The following is an 18,523-nucleotide window of genomic DNA, read 5'->3' as shown; positions in this document are numbered from 1 at the left end:
GCTCTTCGGGCGTCACGTTGCGTTTGCAGAGCCCCTGATGTTGCTAAACAGTAGAAACCCCCCACAAGTGACCCCATTTTGGAAACTAGACCCCGAAAGGAACTTATCTAGATATGTGGTGAGCACTTTCAACCCCCAAGTGCTTTACAGAAGTTTATAACACAGAGCCGTGAAAATAATAAATACGTTTTCTTTCCTCAAAAATAATTTTTTAGCCCAGAATTTTTTATTTTCCTAAGGGTTACAGGAGAAATTGGACCCCAAAAGTTGTTGTCCAGTTTCTCCTGAGTAAGCTGATACCCCATGTGTGAGGGTAAACCACTGTTTGGGCACACGTCGGGGCTCAGAAGGGAAGTAGTGACTTTTGAAATGCAGACTTTGATGGAATGGTCTGCGGGCGTCACGTTGCGTTTGCAGAGCCCCTGGTGTGCCTAAACAGTAGAAACCCCACACAAGTGACCCCATTTTGGAAACTAGACCCCCCAAGGAACTTATCTAGATATGTGGTGAGCACTTTGAACCCCCAAGTGCTTCACAGACGTTTACAACGCAGAGCCGTGAAAATAAAAAATCATTTTTCTTTCCTCAAAAATGATGTTTTAGCAAGCAATTTTTTATTTTCTCAAGGGTAACAGTAGAAATTGGACCCCAGTAATTGTTGCGCAGTTTGTCCTGAGTATGCTGGTACCCCATATGTGGGGGTGAACCACTGTTTGGGCACACGTCGGGGCTCGGAAGTGAGGGAGCACCATTTGACTTTTTGAATACAAGATTGGCTGGAATCAATGGTGGCGCCATGTTGCGTTTGGAGACCCCTGATGTGCCTAAACAGTGGAAACCCCTCAATTCTAACTCCAACACACCCCTAACCCTTATCCCAACTGTAGCCATAACCCTAATCACAACCCTAACCCCAACACACCCGTAACCCCAACACACCCCTAACCCTAACCACAACCCTAATTCCAACCCAACCCTAGCCCTAAGGCTATGTGCCCCCGTTGTGGATTCGTGTGAGATATTTCCGCACCATTTTTGAAAAATCCGCGGGTAAAAGGCACTACGTTTTACCTGCGGATTTACCGCGGATTTCCAGTGTTTTTTGTCCGGATTTCACCTGCGGATTCCTATTGAGGAACAGGTGTAAAACGCTGCGGAATCCGCACAAAGAATTGACATGCTGCGGGAAATACAACGCAGCGTTTCCGCGCGGTATTTTCCGCAACATGGGCACAGCGGATTTGGTTTTCCATATGTTTACATGGTACTGTAAACCTGATGGAACACTGCTGCGAATCCGCAGTGGCGAATCCGCAGCGGCCAATCCGCAGCCAAATCCGCACCGTGTGCACATAGCCTAATTCTAAAGGTATGTGCACACGCTGCGGAAAACGCTGCGGATCCGCAGCATTTTCCCATGAGTTTACAGTTCAATGCAAACCTACGGGAAACAAAAATCGCTGTACACATGCTGCAGAAAAACTGCACGGAAACGCAGCGGTTTACATTCCGCAGCATGTCGCTTCTTTCTGCGGATTCCGCAGCGGTTTTACAACTGCTCAAATAGAAAATCGCAGTTGTAAAACCGCATTGAAATGCGCAGAAAAAACATGGTAAATCCGCCATAAATCCGCAGCGGTTTAGCACTGCGGATTTATCAAATCCGCAGCGGAAAAATCCGCAGAGGACCAGAATACGTGTGCACATACCGAAACCCTAACCCTACCCCTAACCCTACCCCTACCCCTAACCCTACCCCTAACCCTAACCCTAGTTCTTACCCCAACCTTAGTGGGAAAAAAAAAAAAAAAAAAAATTTATTGTCCCTACCTATGGGGGTGACAAAGGGGGGGGGGTGTCATTTACTTTTTTTTTATTTTGATCACTGAGATATAATCTATCTCAGTGATCAAAATTCACTCTGGAACGAATCTGCCGGCCGGCAGATTCGGCGGGCGCACTGCACATGCGCCCGCCATTTTGGAAGATGACGGCGCCCAGGCAGAAGACGGACGGGACCCCGGCTGGATCGGTAAGTATGAAGGGGTGGGGGGGGACCACGGGGGGGGCGTCGGAGCTCGGGGGGGTGGATCGGAACACGGGGGGGGGGGGGTGGATTGGAGCACGGACTGGGGGAACGCTGTGCGGGCAGGCGGATCGGAGCACGGGGGGGGGAAATCGCTGTGCGGGGGGGGTGATCGCTGTGCGGGGGGGGGTGATCGGAGTGCGGGGGGGGGTGATCGGAGTGCGGGGGGGGGTGATCGGAGTGCGGGGGGGTTTGATTAGAGCACGGGGGGTGTGATTGGAGCACGGGGGGAGCGGGCAGGAGGACGGGGGAGCGGAGCACAGGACCGAGGAGAGCGGACCACAGATCGGGGGGCTGGGGGGGCGATCGGAGGAGTGGGGTGGGTGCACATTAGTGTGTCCAGCCATGGCCGATGATATTGCAGCATCGGCCATGGCTGGATTGTAATATTTCACCATTTTTTTAGGTGAAATATTACAAATCGCTCTGATTGGCAGTTTCACTTTCAACAGCCAATCAGAGCGATCGTAGCCACGAGGGGGTGAAGCCACCCCCCCTGGGCTAAACTACCACTCCCCCTGTCCCTGCAGATCGGGTGAAATGGGAGTTAACCCTTTCACCCGATCTGCAGGGACGCGATCATTCCATGACGCATATGCTGCGTCATGGGTCGGAATGGCACCGACTTTCATGACGCAGCGTATGCGTCAAAGGTCGGGAAGGGGTTAAAGGGAACCGGTCACCAGTTTTGTCCTGTGTCAACTAACACTAAGACTTTAATCAGCGTCTGTGCTGCAGTCCATCAATGGTTATATAACCCTCTGACTCCCCCTGTATAAACTATAACAATCCTTTTGAAGTTCTCCTGCTCGGTGTGTTAATACTGTCGGTCCCGTCCGATGGTCATGGTTTCTGATGTCTCCATCCCTCCTCTCAGGTGAAAACAAACGACCCACATAGAGCAGATCAGCAGCAGCAAATGTAACTCTGCACTTATTATTTGCCATCCGACAGCCGTTCCTGGGATCTAGAGTTCTGCCCTCAGGCTCAGTGACCATTAGTTTATGCCCCATCCTACAGTATAAGTGATAGTTTGGGGAATAACCCGTTCATCCATCCTCAGCCCATAAGCTTACTGATGTATAAAATAACAAACCGAGCGTTACTTACCCTCCCCGTATCCAGCAATGTCTCTCCACCACTACCGTTGTCTTTGTTTCTTTGCTGATCGCCTGCAGTGGTGATGTCAGTTCTGCAGTCAATCCCTGGACTCTGTGGCTCGTGCCATCTGCGTCGGTAGCAAGGCCTAAACTTGCTATACTGAAGCAATGAAATTTTATACAACTAAACAGGAAAGAGGAGATCAAGAGGTGAAGGGCAACTAACTGAACCCCTTCCTGACCCGGCCAAATTATTCATGTCTGACCAGTGTCACTTTATGTGGCAATAACTCTGGAATGTTCCCACACACCCCAGTGACTGTGACATTGTTTTTATTCATTACTCATTATACTTTACGACATTGGTAAATTTAGGTCATTATATTTGCCGCTTATTTACGAAAATATCAGAAATTTCACACAAAAAACATAGTAACAGTTAGTAACTCCGAAAAAAGACATTTGTCCATCCAGTTCAGCCTATATTCCATCATAATAAATCCCCAGATCTACGTCCTTCTACAGAACCTAATAATTGTATGATACAATATTGTTCTGCTCCAGGAAGACATCCAGGCCTCTCTTGAACCCCTCGACTGAGTTCGCCATCACCACCTCCTCAGGCAAGCAATTCCAGATTCTCACTGCCCTAACAGTAAAGAATCCTCTTCTATGTTGGTGGAAAAACCTTCTCTCCTCCAGACGCAAAGAATGCCCCCTTGTGCCCATCACCTTCCTTGGTATAAACAGATCCTCAGCGAGATATTTGTATTGTCCCCTTATATACTTATACATGGTTATTAGATCGCCCCTCAGTCGTCTTTTTCTAGACTAAATAATCCTAATTTCGCTAATCTATCTGGGTATTGTAGTTCTCCCATCCCCTTTATTAATTTTGTTGCCCTCCTTTGTACTCTCTCTAGTTCCATTATATCCTTCCTGAGCACCGGTGCCCAAAACTGGACACAGTACTCCATGTGCGGTCTAACTAGGGATTTGTACAGAGGCAGTATAATGCTCTCATCATGTGTATCCAGACCTCTCTTAATGCACCCCATGATCCTGTTTGCCTTGGCAGCTGCTGCCTGGCACTGGCTGCTCCAGGTAAGTTTATCATTAAAAATTTTTTTTACTATTTTAAACCTTTGAAAATTATATATATATATTATAGCACTTACCTTACATTATCACCATTGATAAATGTCATTTTATTATGTTAGAACGTTAACAAAAAATTTACAGCAATTTTTCATTTTTTTTCAAACGAAAATCGGCAAAAAAAAAAGTTTATTTTTTTTTTAGGGACCTATTCAATTTTGGAGTGACTTTCTGGGACCTATGTATTGGGAACTACCAAAAGGGATATTATTTTGGAAAACAGAACCGCTCAGTATATTTGTTAAGCCTTCAGGCGCTTTTCAGGAATTAAGGCAAAGTGACGTGACATGAATGAAAAATTATATTTTTACCACCTAAATGTCGCCAACAACTGAACAGGTCCCTACAGGACTCTAAGGCCGTTACTCGGCTGTGAATTCCCATAGCAAACACCGAACCACGCGATCAGGATCTCAGAGTGCCGATGGGGGTTGAAGAGGGGCCCTCACACTCTATTAACCATCTACATGCCACTGACACCATTGACACCAGCATCTAGGAGGTGCCGATAGATCATGGCTGATCCTGCAGGGTGCCATCTATACCGGACAGCTGCGGCATTTTTATCCACCAAGGGATGCTATTCTCTTATATCTCAGATCAAGGCGTATTGCTGATCATTAAGGGGTTAAGGCAGGGAATTTTGTGGGCCGCTTATATCCCATGACTTACCTCCTTGGATGCCTTTCACAGTTGCAGTTTTGCCAGCATTATCCAAACCCACCATAACCAGAGTCACTTTCCTATAGAGAAGGGAAAGAAAATGGATACATGACACATTTTGTTTTACATAAAGATAAAATAACATTTCTCAGCAAAAAAAAAAGCCGTAATTATGTGTATTAAATGTGGAAAACGTGCAGTTCGAGCCTCGCCTATCGCGCCATTTATAATACCCATGTCCTCCAATGAGACCTCTGCTCCCACGGTCGCTGTCCCAGGAGCACAACCCACCGGGTCCTTACAGATTCAATGACGAGGCAGCTTGTGTGACCCCTATATACCACCGCAGCGTCAGATACAGGTGCTGACATTAGGAATACACCGGATCATGCGGATTACCGGGACCAGATTATCAGGAGGCTGGGAATACAGCGCAGCTCTAGAACCAGTCACATTAGTAAAGGCGGAAAACATTCATGGAAGAACCAAATATTGGTGTACACGAGCGTCACCGGGGATATACAAGGCGACTATGAGAAAACCACAACTGAGAATTTCAACAGGATATAAAGCCTAATCAGAGTCTTCTCCAAAAGAAAGATGTCCGCCTAGAGACAGCTGTTTTAGGTTCTTACAAAGTAGGATAGGATGGGAGAAAAAAAAAACATTTCTAGAGATCTAAGGGGTCCTGCTTTTCCTTGTAAACACCACCAGCCGGTGAATGGAGACTAATAGACAGAGCAATGCCCGATACTGATCCTGTGGTCAGTCAGTGTCGGGGGGCACGGTCACAGCCATTCTCTATACCCTGAGCGGTGACCAAAACGTGCCGGTGCCGCCCCTACAACTGAAAAACCTACCGGGGGGGGGGGGGATAAAGTTCATTTCCTCCCGGCAGCGGGGCTCTCAGTGCAGCGGCCACATGGTGTCAGTACATTAGTAACCTGCAGATTGACCCCATATCTGTTAGTAGTGTTATTTTACATGACAGGTTCCTTTTAAATGGGTGGTCTGGTCATATGATATTGATGACATATCCTTGAGATACATTATCAATGTCAGATCATTGGGGGTCTGGTACCCAGTATCCCACCGATCAGCCAATGTTAAAAAGCTGATATTCAATAATCGGCAACAGCCGCTACGCAGTGAATGGAGCAGCGCCACTGCCAAGTACTGAAGATTAGCTGATCAGTGGGGGGCACCGGGTGCTGGACCCTCACAGGTCTGATATCCATGACAGATTCTTAGGGCGCAGCCAGTCAGACAGCCGTTTAAACCGGACCGAGATCAGACCATAATGCATGGACTGGCCGGCAGCTCTCCAGACCCAAGCGTGGCAGCTTCATGTAATTCTATGTTATACTCGAGTCGAGAGAGACGCGGACAGTCCAAACACTGCGGTCCGATCTCAGTCCTTAATGCCATATGACCGGACAATTCCTTTAAATAGGACTCATCACCAAGTCAAAAGTGGACAGTTTCCGGTCCCATTTTATTCTTGCTGCTCCCCGATTTCTGTTTTTTTTTGTTTTTTTTTTCAATCTGCCATATGGTTTCAGAAATATGAGCCTTTTTATTTAGTGCTCTCAATATGCCAATTACTAGGGTCTTTACAAAGGTAGAGAGGCTCACAGGCAAATATCGTAAAGCAGCCTAAAGTCGCGCCCCTAGAGAATCTTGTGAGCCATGACCTCTTGCTAAAGAACATAAAAACTAGCATACTGGCCATACTAAATAAAAAGGACCATATTTCTGGAACTGTATGGTGAAAAAAAAAGGTGAGAGAAAAGGCAAAAAACAAAACCAGGATACTCAGGGGAGCAGCAGGAATAAAATAAAGGAAAATCTGGCCACTGCTGACCTGGTGACTGATCCTCGTCAGAGAGTGATTGACGCTTCAATATTTATTTAAAAGAATCGATAGTGCACGTGAAAATAAGCAGCTTTGTACTATATCTGATCAGAGAAATCGGCTTCTTTCTCTGCCAGGACTGATCATTCATTCTCAATTTACAGGTAATATGTACCCAATGAAGACAGATTTTCCCATGACTGTGATAGATGGCAGATGGTGCTTTAGAAGTTATATGCAGGAAATAGCCAGAAGATGACAGATATTCTGCTACAAGTTCTTCTGAGAAGATACGTGCAACTCTCCATAGAACATTATGAGCACCAACTGTCATCTATCTAATCAGAAAGTCTGTATTCACTGAAGACACATTGTACCTGAGAATGAAGAATAAAATATCAGTTCAGGAGGAGAAAGAAGCAGATTTCTCTGATAAGCAACTTTGTAATATATCTTATTTTGACAAATTTTCAGATTTAAAAAAAAAAAAAAAAAAATTTAAGTCACTATGTGAATCCTTGCATAGCATGAACTGTGAGGAGTTTGTGATGCTGGCGCTAGAAGCAATTTACATACGTTTGGCCACATTCAGACTAGACCGCATCAGGCCTCGCTCTATACACATGCACGCACATACTTGGGATCATTCACCTTCTGCTAGCACCGGAAAATCCTCACAGCGTGCAGTGCGAGCGATGTGAGGATTCACAAGTCTGCAGTTACATAGAGTAAATGTACATTTGTAGATTAAGAACACACACCCCTTTAAAGAAGCTCTGTGCATTTACAATTGCTCATTCTGCCTTTCTACCCAGTAAATTCTTCTGTTTACATAGTTATTAAGGTTGAAGGAAGACTTTAAGTCCATCTAGTTCAACCCATAGCCTAACCTAACATGCCCTAACATGATGATACAGAGGAAGTCAAAAAAACCCATGTGGCAAAGAGTAAGCTCCACCTTGGGGAAAAAAATTCCTTCCCGACTCCACATATGGCAATCAGACTAGTTCCCTGGATCAACGCCCTATCAAGGAATCTAGTGTATATACCCTGTAACATTATACTTTTCCAGAAATGTATCCAGTCCCCTCTTAAATTTAAGTAATGAATCACTCATTACAACATCATACGGCAGAGAGTTCCATAGTCTCACTGCTCTTACAGTAAAGAACCCACGTCTGTTATTATGCTTAAACCTTTTTTCCTCCAAACGCAGAGGATGCCCCCTTGTCCCTGTTTCAGGTCTATGATTAAAAAGATCATCAGAAAGGTTTTTGTACTGTCCCCTCATATATTTATACATTAAAATAAGATCACCCCTTAGCCTTCATTTTTCCAAACTAAATAGCCCCAAGTGTAATAACCTATCTTGGTACTGCAGACCCCCAGTCCTCTAATAACCTTGGTCGCTCTTCTCTGCACCCGCTCCAGTTCAGCTATGTCTTTCTTATACACCGGAGACCAGAACTGTGCACAGTATTCTAAGTGTGGTCGAACTGGTGACTTGTATAGAGGTAAAATTATATTCTCCTCATGAGCATCTATGCCTCTTTTAATGCATCCCATTATTTTATTTGCCTTTGTAGCAGCTGCCTGACACTGGCCACTGAATTTAAGTTTGTCATCCACCCATACACCCAGGTCTTTTTCATTGACGGTTTTGCCCAGAGTTTTAGAATTAAGCACATAATTATACATCTTATTACTTCTACCCAAGTGCATGACCTTACATTTATCCCCATTAAAGCTCATTTGCCATTTATCAGCCCAAGCTTCTAGTTTACATAAATCATCCTGTAATATAAAATTGTCCTCCTCTGTATTGATTACCCTGCAGAGTTTAGTGTCATCTGCAAATATTGAAATTCTACTCTGAATGCCCCCTACAAGGTCATTAATAAATATGTTAAAAAGAAGAGGGCCCAATACTGACCCCTGTGGTACCCCACTGCTAACCGCTACCCAGTCCGAGTGTGCTCCATTAATAACCACCCTTTGTTTCCTATCCCTGAGCCAGCTCTCAACCCACTTGCACATATTTTCCCCTATCCCCATTATTCTCATTTTATGTATCAACCTTTTGTGTGGCACCGTATCAAAAGCTTTTGAAAAGTCCATATACACTACATCCACTGGGTTCCCTTGGTCCAGTCCGGAACTTACCTCTTCATAGAAACTGATCAAATTAGTCTGACATGAACGGTCCCTAGTAAACCCGTGCTGATACTGGGTCGTGAGGTTATTCCTCTTCAGATACTCCAGTATAGCGTCCCTTAGAATGCCCTCCAGTATTTTACCCACAGTAGAGGTTAAGCTTACTGGCCTATAATTTCCGAGTTCAGTTTTTGTCCCCTTTTTGAATATTGGCACCACATTTGCTATACGCCAGTCCTGCGGCACAGACCCTGTTATTATGGAGTCTTTAAAGATTAAAAATAATGGTCTATCAATGACTGTACTTAATTCCTACAGTACTCGAGGGTGTATCCCATCCGGGCCCGGAGATTTGTCAATTTTAGTGATTTTTAGACGCCGCCGCACTTCCTGCTGGGTTAAGCAGGTGACATTTAACCCCTTAATGACCGCCAATACGTCTTTTAACTGACCTGAAATATAAGAGAATAGCCTCCCCATACAGAAGACAATCCAGCATCTGTTGGTTGTACACTATAGCTGACAACTTGCTGTATCATCCACGATCAGTGTTTGCACCATCCAAATCTGTTTAACCCCTTAGATGCTGCTGTCAATAGTGACTACATCATTGCAAATGGTTAACAGAGTGTGGGGGCTTCTTCTTTATCCCAATTGGTGCCCTCAGATCATGATTTTGTTGTCCTGATGTTTGCGATGGCAATTCATGACCAAATAGCGGCCTTAGAGTCTGACGGCTATAGTAATCTGTTTAGAAGTTAGCAACATTTAGGTGGTAAAAATACACATTTTCATTTCTGTCATGCCACTTTGCATTAATTCCTGTAAAGCACCTGAAGGGTTAATAAACTACCTGACAGCCGTTTTCAATATGTCAGGGGGTGCTGTTTTTAAAATGGTATCACGTTTGGGGGTTTCCCAATATATGAGACCCCTAAAGTCACTTCAAACATGGATAAGTCCCTAAAAAAATAAATGTGGTAAATTTCTTTGAAAAAATGAAAAATTGCTGCTACATTTTTAAACCTCCTAAAATGCTAACAAAATAAAAGAACATTTTACAAATGGTGCTGATGTAAAGCAGACATGTGGGAAATGTTATTTATTAATGGTTGGCTGTTGTATGACTATCTGGATTAAAGGGATAATCATTCAAATTTAGAAAATTGCTAATTTTTTAACATTTTTCTCAAATTTTTTATATTTTTTATAAATAAACACAAAAAATGTTGAACTAAATTTACCATTATCATAAAGTATAATGTGTCACGAAAAAACAATCTCAAAATCACTGGGATTTGTTGAAGCGTTGCAGAGTTATTACCACATAAAGTGACACTGGTCAGATTTCAAAAATTTGGCTCGGTCACTAAGGGGTTAATGGGGAATTTTTATCACTAGTCATTTTGTCTGCCATGGGATTTTCTTGTGTAAATACTGATGAAAAAAAGTCATTTAGCATATTGGCTTTTTCCTCATCCTCATCCACCATTTCACCCAGACTATTTTTAAGGGGGCCAACACTATCATTTGTTAGTTTCAATAAAGGGAACCCGTCACCCCGAAAATCGCGGGTGAGGTAAGCCCACCGGCATCAGGCGCTTGCAAAGTACTGCAGTGCGCAGGCGCCGGGCCTCTCTGACCTTTCCGGCGCCTGCGCACTTCAGTACTTTTCTCTTCCCTCAACAGGGCAGACAAAGTACGCCTGCGCCGGAGCCGTGGCTGAAGATCAGAAGAAGGCGTCTTGGAATGAAGATAGGAGGCGCCGCAGCGGACCAGAGACGCCCATCCGACCGGACCAGCAGCGGGACCGCCCCTGGGTGAGTATAATCTAACGTCTTTTTCTCCTCTTTCAGGTAACATCGGGGGCTTATCTACAGCATTACAGAATGCTGTAGATAAGCCCCTGATGGCGGTGGGCTTACCTCACCCGCAATTTTCGGGGTGACAGGTTCCCTTTAAGTCTATGACACCATGAGACATAGAAAGAGGAAGTCCCTTTGCCCTGCATGAGTCAACCCCTTGTTCTACTCCTGACATAGCTGGTCCGCTCCTCTCTATCTATCTATATAATTGTCTACAGTCCACTACCGTCTGTTTGTCTGTCTGTTACGGAAATCCTGCGTCGCTGATTGATTGGTCACGGCCGGCTGGGCGCGACCAATCAGCGACAGGCACAGTCCGGACGCGAATTCCTCCCTTCCTTCTCCCCTCCAGTCAGTGACCCCCTCCATACTCCCCTCCCGTCAGCACCCACATAGCTTTTTAGCAGTCCATTAACGCTGCCATTACCCAGTAAGTGTGACCAACTTTTTAATATTGATGCTGCCTATGCAGCATCAATAGTAAAAACATATAATGTTAAAAATAATAATAATAAAAAAAATAAAATCATTATATTCTCACCTTCCGGCGTCCGCAGCAGCCTTTCTCGCTCCTCGCGACGCTCCGTTCCCAGTAATGCCTTGCGGCAACGACCCCAGATGACGTAGCGGTCTTGCGAGACCGCTACATCATCACAGGTTATTGCCGCAAGGCATTACTGGGAACGGAGCGTCGCTAAACACCTGGGCTGGATCCGGGGGCCGCCAGAAGGTGAGTATATAACTATTTTTTATTTCAATTCTTTTTTTTTTTTTTTAACAAGGATATGGTGGCCACCGTGCTACACACTTCGTGGGCCGTGCTACACACTGCGTGGGCCGTGCTATATGCTACATGGGCTGTGAGACTCTTTCGCCCAGGGCCCTCAAAAACCTGGAGCTGGCCCTGGCTTCACTGATTGGTTGCGCCCGGCCGGCCGAATCCTGTGTATTGCATTATTCTGAAATCTTCATGAATAAAATACATACATATTCTAGAATACCCGATGCGTTAGAATCGGGCCACCATCTAGTGTGTGTGTGTGTGTGTGTGTGTGTGTGTGTGTGTGTGTGTGTGTGTGTGTGTGTGTGTGTGTGTGTGTGTGTGTGTGATATATATGTTTGTTTGCTTTTTCTTTTTTTGAACAATACATTGAGAGTATAAAATATTGATGGGAGCGTTTCTTTAAAGGGGTTGTCCACTACTACGACAACCCCTTCTTAAACTAAATGTTCGTTCCCTTTAAAATAAAGCCTATACTCATATCTTGTGTCGGCACTCGCGGTCCTGGGGCTGTGATGCAGTGGATTGACACATGATGCTAATGCCCAATCAGCGCTGGCGTTACTGTCTCCACCTTCGGACAAAGTGAACATGAAGGGAAAGTCTGGGGTGAGCTGCAGCTGATCCCTGGCTTCCTATTCATGGCCGAGACAGTGATGCCTGCGCTGATTGGATACCGGCAACACAACAGCGCAAGCGAGCGAGTGCCGACACTGTGAGAACAGAATCGGCACGGGAGGTGACTATAGGCTTTAATATTGTAATCGGGACCAAACACTCACTTTAAGAAGGGGCTGTCGTAGTAGTGGACAATCCCTTCAAGGCTGAGCACAGAGTTGACATCTACCATCCGCAGCTGGTGCACTATTCTGTATTTATAGATCAGTTGTGCGTCCACAACTCACCTCACCGGCTGCCGCCATCGCTTAAACCAATTCCTACAGCAATTGGCCATGAGGCTAAACATGGGAGATACAAAGCAGAGTCCGTGCTGCGGCGGGAGCGCTAGGAGGGCTTCAACATCATGGCCGCTCTATGGCGCACAACAACTTCCTCCTCTTCATCAGCTTCTCCAGAAAGGCGTCCTGGAAAAAGAACAGAGAGTAAAATAAAATGATATCCAGGGAAAGTAGAACGGCTTCCTTATAACATGAACCTCCCAATATCTGCAGCTGGGTGCGATATCTAGCGGGTGCACGGAGACCACACACTGCCCCTCCTGCCTACTGGTGGTGCCTGGTATTGCAGGTCCACTATGTGTGACCATCACACGCTGGAAGCAGAGACCCCGGAGGAAGACACAGGTGACATTGTATAGAGGACCCCACTGATGGCTGCAGCCCCCTATACAGCCGTCACCCAGCAGCATCCCTGCCATGTGACCGACAGATGATGACATGATCATACACTGCAGCGTCCACAACACCCACCTCACCGCCACCGCCTGTGGGAGCCCGTGCCGGCAATGGCCACACACAGCGCCGACTACATAGCGGCCGGTCCTCCACAGCCTGCGACCTCTCACTACAGACTGACTGACGGAAAAGACGGAACACACCGGAAGCTGCAGACTCTATGGTAACCCAGCAAACACTTTCCTGTAGCTGGCAGCCACGCCCCCCACTCTCTTTCCCAGCCAATGGATAGTTTGATACCAATCTACCAATAGCGAGGCGTGACTTATAAATTATTCCTTAGAGGAAATGGTAGAAGAGCTGTGATTGGCTGCCTGGAGGGACGTAGGGTTGTTATGGTGATTGCGTTTTTACAGGAGGCTGCATGTAATCATCAGTACATGGAGCGACGTGAAACTACAAGTCCCAGCATCTTCCTGGCCAAATTAAAACTGGTTAAAAATCTGGATGTGTGGAACCAATCAGATTGCGCCTCTCGTTTTTCAGAAGGCATATGTCAAATGAAAGCAGTGCGCTCATTGGTTGCCATGAGCAGCTGCGCCACTTTTTCTTTGCCCCAGTTTTTATACACTGCTCTCGTGGCGTCAGATGATGCAAATAGCGGACAACAAATGTGCAACAACTAGTGAACGGGATGATGGCAAAAGCGAATGAATACACAGTGGGGAAATGTGAGGACGCGTGGCAGGACCTGCGGCAGATTCCACGCGGGGCGAGGACACCATGCTTGTGGGATTTGCGACAGAATCCACGCGGGGCGAGGACACCATGCTTGTGGGTTTTGCAGCAAATTCCACGTGGGGCGAGGACACCATGCTTGTGGGATTTGCGGCAGAGTCCACGTGGGGCGAGGACACCATGCTTGTGGGTTTTGCTGTAGATTCCACGTGGGGCGAGGACACCATGCTTGTGGGTTTTCCTGCAGATTCCACGTGGGGCGAGGACACCATGCTTGTGGGTTTTGCTGCAGATTCCACGCGGGGCGAGGACACCATGCTTGTGGGATTTGCTGTAGATTCCACGTGGGGCGAGGACACCATGCTTGTGGGATTTGCGACAGAATCCACGCGGGGCGAGGACACCATGCTTGTGGGATTTCCTGCAGATTCCACGTGGGGCGAGGACACCATGCTTGTGGGTTTTCCTGCAGATTCCACGTGGGGCGAGGACACCATGCTTGTGGGTTTTCCTGCAGATTCCACGTGGGGCGAGGACACCATGCTTGTGGGATTTCCTGCAGATTCCACGTGGGGCGAGGACACCATGCTTGTGGGTTTTCCTGCAGATTCCACGTGGGGCGAGGACACCATGCTTGTGGGTTTTCCTGCAGATTCCACGTGGGGCGAGGACACCATGCTTGTGGGATTTGCTGTAGATTCCACGTGGGGCGAGGACACCATGCTTGTGGGATTTGCGACAGAATCCACGCGGGGCGAGGACACCATGCTTGTGGGATTTGCGGCAGATTCCACGTGGGGCGAGGACACCATGCTTGTGGGTTTTCCTGCAGATTCCACGTGGGGCGAGGACACCATGCTTGTGGGTTTTCCTGCAGATTCCACGTGGGGCGAGGACACCATGCTTGTGGGTTTTCCTGCAGATTCCACGTGGGGCGAGGACACCATGCTTGTGGGATTTGCTGTAGATTCCACGCGGGGCGAGGACACCATGCTTGTGGGTTTTCCTGCAGATTCCACGTGGGGCGAGGACACCATGCTTGTGGGATTTGCGGCAGATTCCACGCGGGGCGAGGACACCATGCTTGTGGGTTTTCCTGCAGATTCCACGTGGGGCGAGGACACCATGCTTGTGGGTTTTGCTGCAGATTCCACGCGGGGCGAGGACACCATGCTTGTGGGATTTGCTGTAGATTCCACGAGGGGCGAGGACACCATGCTTGTGGGATTTGCGACAGAATCCACGCGGGGCGAGGACACCATGCTTGTGGGATTTCCTGCAGATTCCACGTGGGGCGAGGACACCATGCTTGTGGGTTTTCATGCAGATTCCACGTGGGGCGAGGACACCATGCTTGTGGGATTTGCTGTAGATTCCACGTGGGGCGAGGACACCATGCTTGTGGGATTTGCGACAGAATCCACGCGGGGCGAGGACACCATGCTTGTGGGATTTGCGGCAGATTCCACGTGGGGCGAGGAAACCATGCTTGTGGGTTTTCCTGCAGATTCCACGTGGGGCGAGGACACCATGCTTGTGGGTTTTCCTGCAGATTCCACGTGGGGCGAGGACACCATGCTTGTGGGTTTTGCTGTAGATTCCACGTGGGGCGAGGACACCATGCTTGTGGGATTTGCGGCAGATTCCACGTGGGGCGAGGACACCATGCTTGTGGGTTTTCCTGCAGATTCCACGCGGGGCGAGGACACCATGCTTGTGGGTTTTGCTGCAGATTCCATGCGGGGCGAGGACACCATGCTTGTGGGATTTGCTGTAGATTCCACGTGGGGCGAGGACACCATGCTTGTGGGATTTGCGACAGAATCCACGCGGGGCGAGGACACCATGCTTGTGGGATTTCCTGCAGATTCCACGTGGGGCGAGGACACCATGCTTGTGGGTTTTCCTGCAGATTCCACGTGGGGCGAGGACACCATGCTTGTGGGATTTGCTGTAGATTCCACGTGGGGCGAGGACACCATGCTTGTGGGATTTGCGACAGAATCCACGCGGGGCGAGGACACCATGCTTGTGGGATTTGCGGCAGATTTCACGTGGGGCGAGGACACCATGCTTGTGGGTTTTCCTGCAGATTCCACGTGGGGCGAGGACACCATGCTTGTGGGTTTTCCTGCAGATTCCACGTGGGGCGAGGACACCATGCTTGTGGGTTTTGCTGTAGATTCCACGTGGGGCGAGGACACCATGCTTGTGGGATTTGCGGCAGATTCCACGTGGGGCGAGGACACCATGCTTGTGGGATTTGCTGTAGATTCCACGTGGGGCGAGGACACCATGCTTGTGGGATTTGCGGCAGATTCCACGTGGGGCGAGGACACCATGCTTGTGGGATTTGCTGCAGATTCCACGCGGGGCGAGGACACCATGCTTGTGGGATTTGCTGTAGATTCCACGTGGGGCGAGGACACCATGCTTGTGGGATTTGCGACAGAATCCACGCGGGGCGAGGACACCATGCTTGTGGGATTTCCTGCAGATTCCACGTGGGGCGAGGACACCATGCTTGTGGGATTTGCTGTAGATTCCACGCGGGGCGAGGACACCATGCTTGTGGGTTTTCCTGCAGATTCCACGTGGGGCGAGGACACCATGCTTGTGGGATTTGCGGCAGATTCCACGCGGGGCGAGGACACCATGCTTGTGGGTTTTCCTGCAGATTCCACGTGGGGCGAGGACACCATGCTTGTGGGTTTTGCTGCAGATTCCACGCGGGGCGAGGACACCATGCTTGTGGGATTTGCTGTAGATTCCACGTGGGGCGAGGACACCATGCTTGTGGGATTTGCGACAGAATCCACGCGGGGCGAGGACACCATGCTTGTGGGATTTCCTGCAGATTCCACGTGGGGCGAGGACACCATGCTTGTGGGTTTTCCTGCAGATTCCACGTGGGGCGAGGACACCATGCTTGTGGGATTTGCTGTAGATTCCACGTGGGGCGAGGACACCATGCTTGTGGGATTTGCGACAGAATCCACGCGGGGCGAGGACACCATGCTTGTGGGATTTGCGGCAGATTCCACGTGGGGCGAGGACACCATGCTTGTAGGTTTTCCTGCAGATTCCACGTGGGGCGAGGACACCATGCTTGTGGGATTTGCTGTAGATTCCACGTGGGGCGAGGACACCATGCTTGTGGGTTTTCCTGCAGATTCCACGTGGGGCGAGGACACCATGCTTGTGGGATTTGCGGCAGATTCCACGCGGGGCGAGGACACCATGCTTGTGGGTTTTCCTGCAGATTCCACGTGGGGCGAGGACACCATGCTTGTGGGTTTTGCTGCAGATTCCACGCGGGGCGAGGACACCATGCTTGTGGGATTTGCTGTAGATTCCACGTGGGGTGAGGACACCATGCTTGTGGGATTTGCGACAGAATCCACGCGGGGCGAGGACACCATGCTTGTGGGATTTCCTGCAGATTCCACGTGGGGCGAGGACACCATGCTTGTGGGTTTTCCTGCAGATTCCACGTGGGGCGAGGACACCATGCTTGTGGGATTTGCTGTAGATTCCACGTGGGGCGAGGACACCATGCTTGTGGGATTTGCGACAGAATCCACGCGGGGCGAGGACACCATGCTTGTGGGATTTGCGGCAGAGTCCACGTGGGGCGAGGACACCATGCTTGTGGGATTTGCTGTAGATTCCACGCGGGGCGAGGACACCATGCTTGTGGGTTTTCCTGCAGATTCCACGTGGGGCGAGGACACCATGCTTGTGGGATTTGCGGCAGATTCCACGCGGGGCGAGGACACCATGCTTGTGGGTTTTCCTGCAGATTCCACGTGGGGCGAGGACACCATGCTTGTGGGTTTTGCTGCAGATTCCACGCGGGGCGAGGACACCATGCTTGTGGGATTTGCTGTAGATTCCACGTGGGGCGAGGACACCATGCTTGTGGGATTTGCGACAGAATCCACGCGGGGCGAGGACACCATGCTTGTGGGATTTCCTGCAGATTCCACGTGGGGCGAGGACACCATGCTTGTGGGTTTTCCTGCAGATTCCACGTGGGGCGAGGACACCATGCTTGTGGGATTTGCTGTAGATTCCACGTGGGGCGAGGACACCATGCTTGTGGGATTTGCGACAGAATCCACGCGGGGCGAGGACACCATGCTTGTGGGATTTGCGGCAGATTCCACGTGGGGCGAGGACACCATGCTTGTGGGTTTTCCTGCAGATTCCACGTGGGGCGAGGACACCATGCTTGTGGGTTTTCCTGCAGATTCCACGTGGGGCGAGGACACCATGCTTGTGGGTTTTCCTGCAGATTCCACGTGGGGCGAGGACACCATGCTTGTGGGATTTGCTGTAGATTCCACGCGGGGCGAGGACACCATGCTTGTGGGTTTTCCTGCAGATTCCACGTGGGGCGAGGACACCATGCTTGTGGGATTTGCGGCAGATTCCACGCGGGGCGAGGACACCATGCTTGTGGGTTTTCCTGCAGATTCCACGTGGGGCGAGGACACCATGCTTGTGGGTTTTGCTGCAGATTCCACGCGGGGCGAGGACACCATGCTTGTGGGATTTGCTGTAGATTCCACGTGGGGCGAGGACACCATGCTTGTGGGATTTGCGACAGAATCCACGCGGGGCGAGGACACCATGCTTGTGGGATTTCCTGCAGATTCCACGTGGGGCGAGGACACCATGCTTGTGGGTTTTCCTGCAGATTCCACGTGGGGCGAGGACACCATGCTTGTGGGATTTGCTGTAGATTCCACGTGGGGCGAGGACA

The 18,523-nt window shown here is 48.9% G+C and overlaps 1 protein-coding gene across 4 annotated transcripts in view; it reads right to left on the bottom strand.

Annotated features, from left to right (window-relative positions):
* ARL13B (ARF like GTPase 13B) overlaps window positions 1-13,232 on the bottom strand; it is a 79,982-nt gene extending 66,750 nt beyond the window's left edge. For 2 of the 4 annotated variants that reach the window (XM_069760984.1, XM_069760986.1), the window contains exons 1-3: window positions 13,093-13,232; window positions 12,568-12,747; window positions 5,017-5,087 (exon numbers count right to left, since the gene is read on the bottom strand). In XM_069760984.1, coding sequence (XP_069617085.1) covers window positions 5,017-5,087; window positions 12,568-12,629 — 133 coding nt within the window. In that variant the 5' untranslated portion in view covers window positions 12,630-12,747; window positions 13,093-13,232. The remainder of the gene's footprint in view (window positions 1-5,016; window positions 5,088-12,567; window positions 12,748-13,092) is intronic. The other 2 variants (XM_069760985.1, XM_069760987.1) reach the window with 1 other exon arrangement.
* Window positions 13,233-18,523: the final 5,291 nt, after the last annotated feature.

Source organism: Ranitomeya imitator, chromosome 3, assembly GCF_032444005.1.
Source record: "Ranitomeya imitator isolate aRanImi1 chromosome 3, aRanImi1.pri, whole genome shotgun sequence".
Taxonomy (NCBI): domain Eukaryota; kingdom Metazoa; phylum Chordata; class Amphibia; order Anura; family Dendrobatidae; genus Ranitomeya; species Ranitomeya imitator.
Note: the sequence above shows the minus strand (reverse complement) of the source record. Positions and strands in the feature narration are given on the sequence as shown.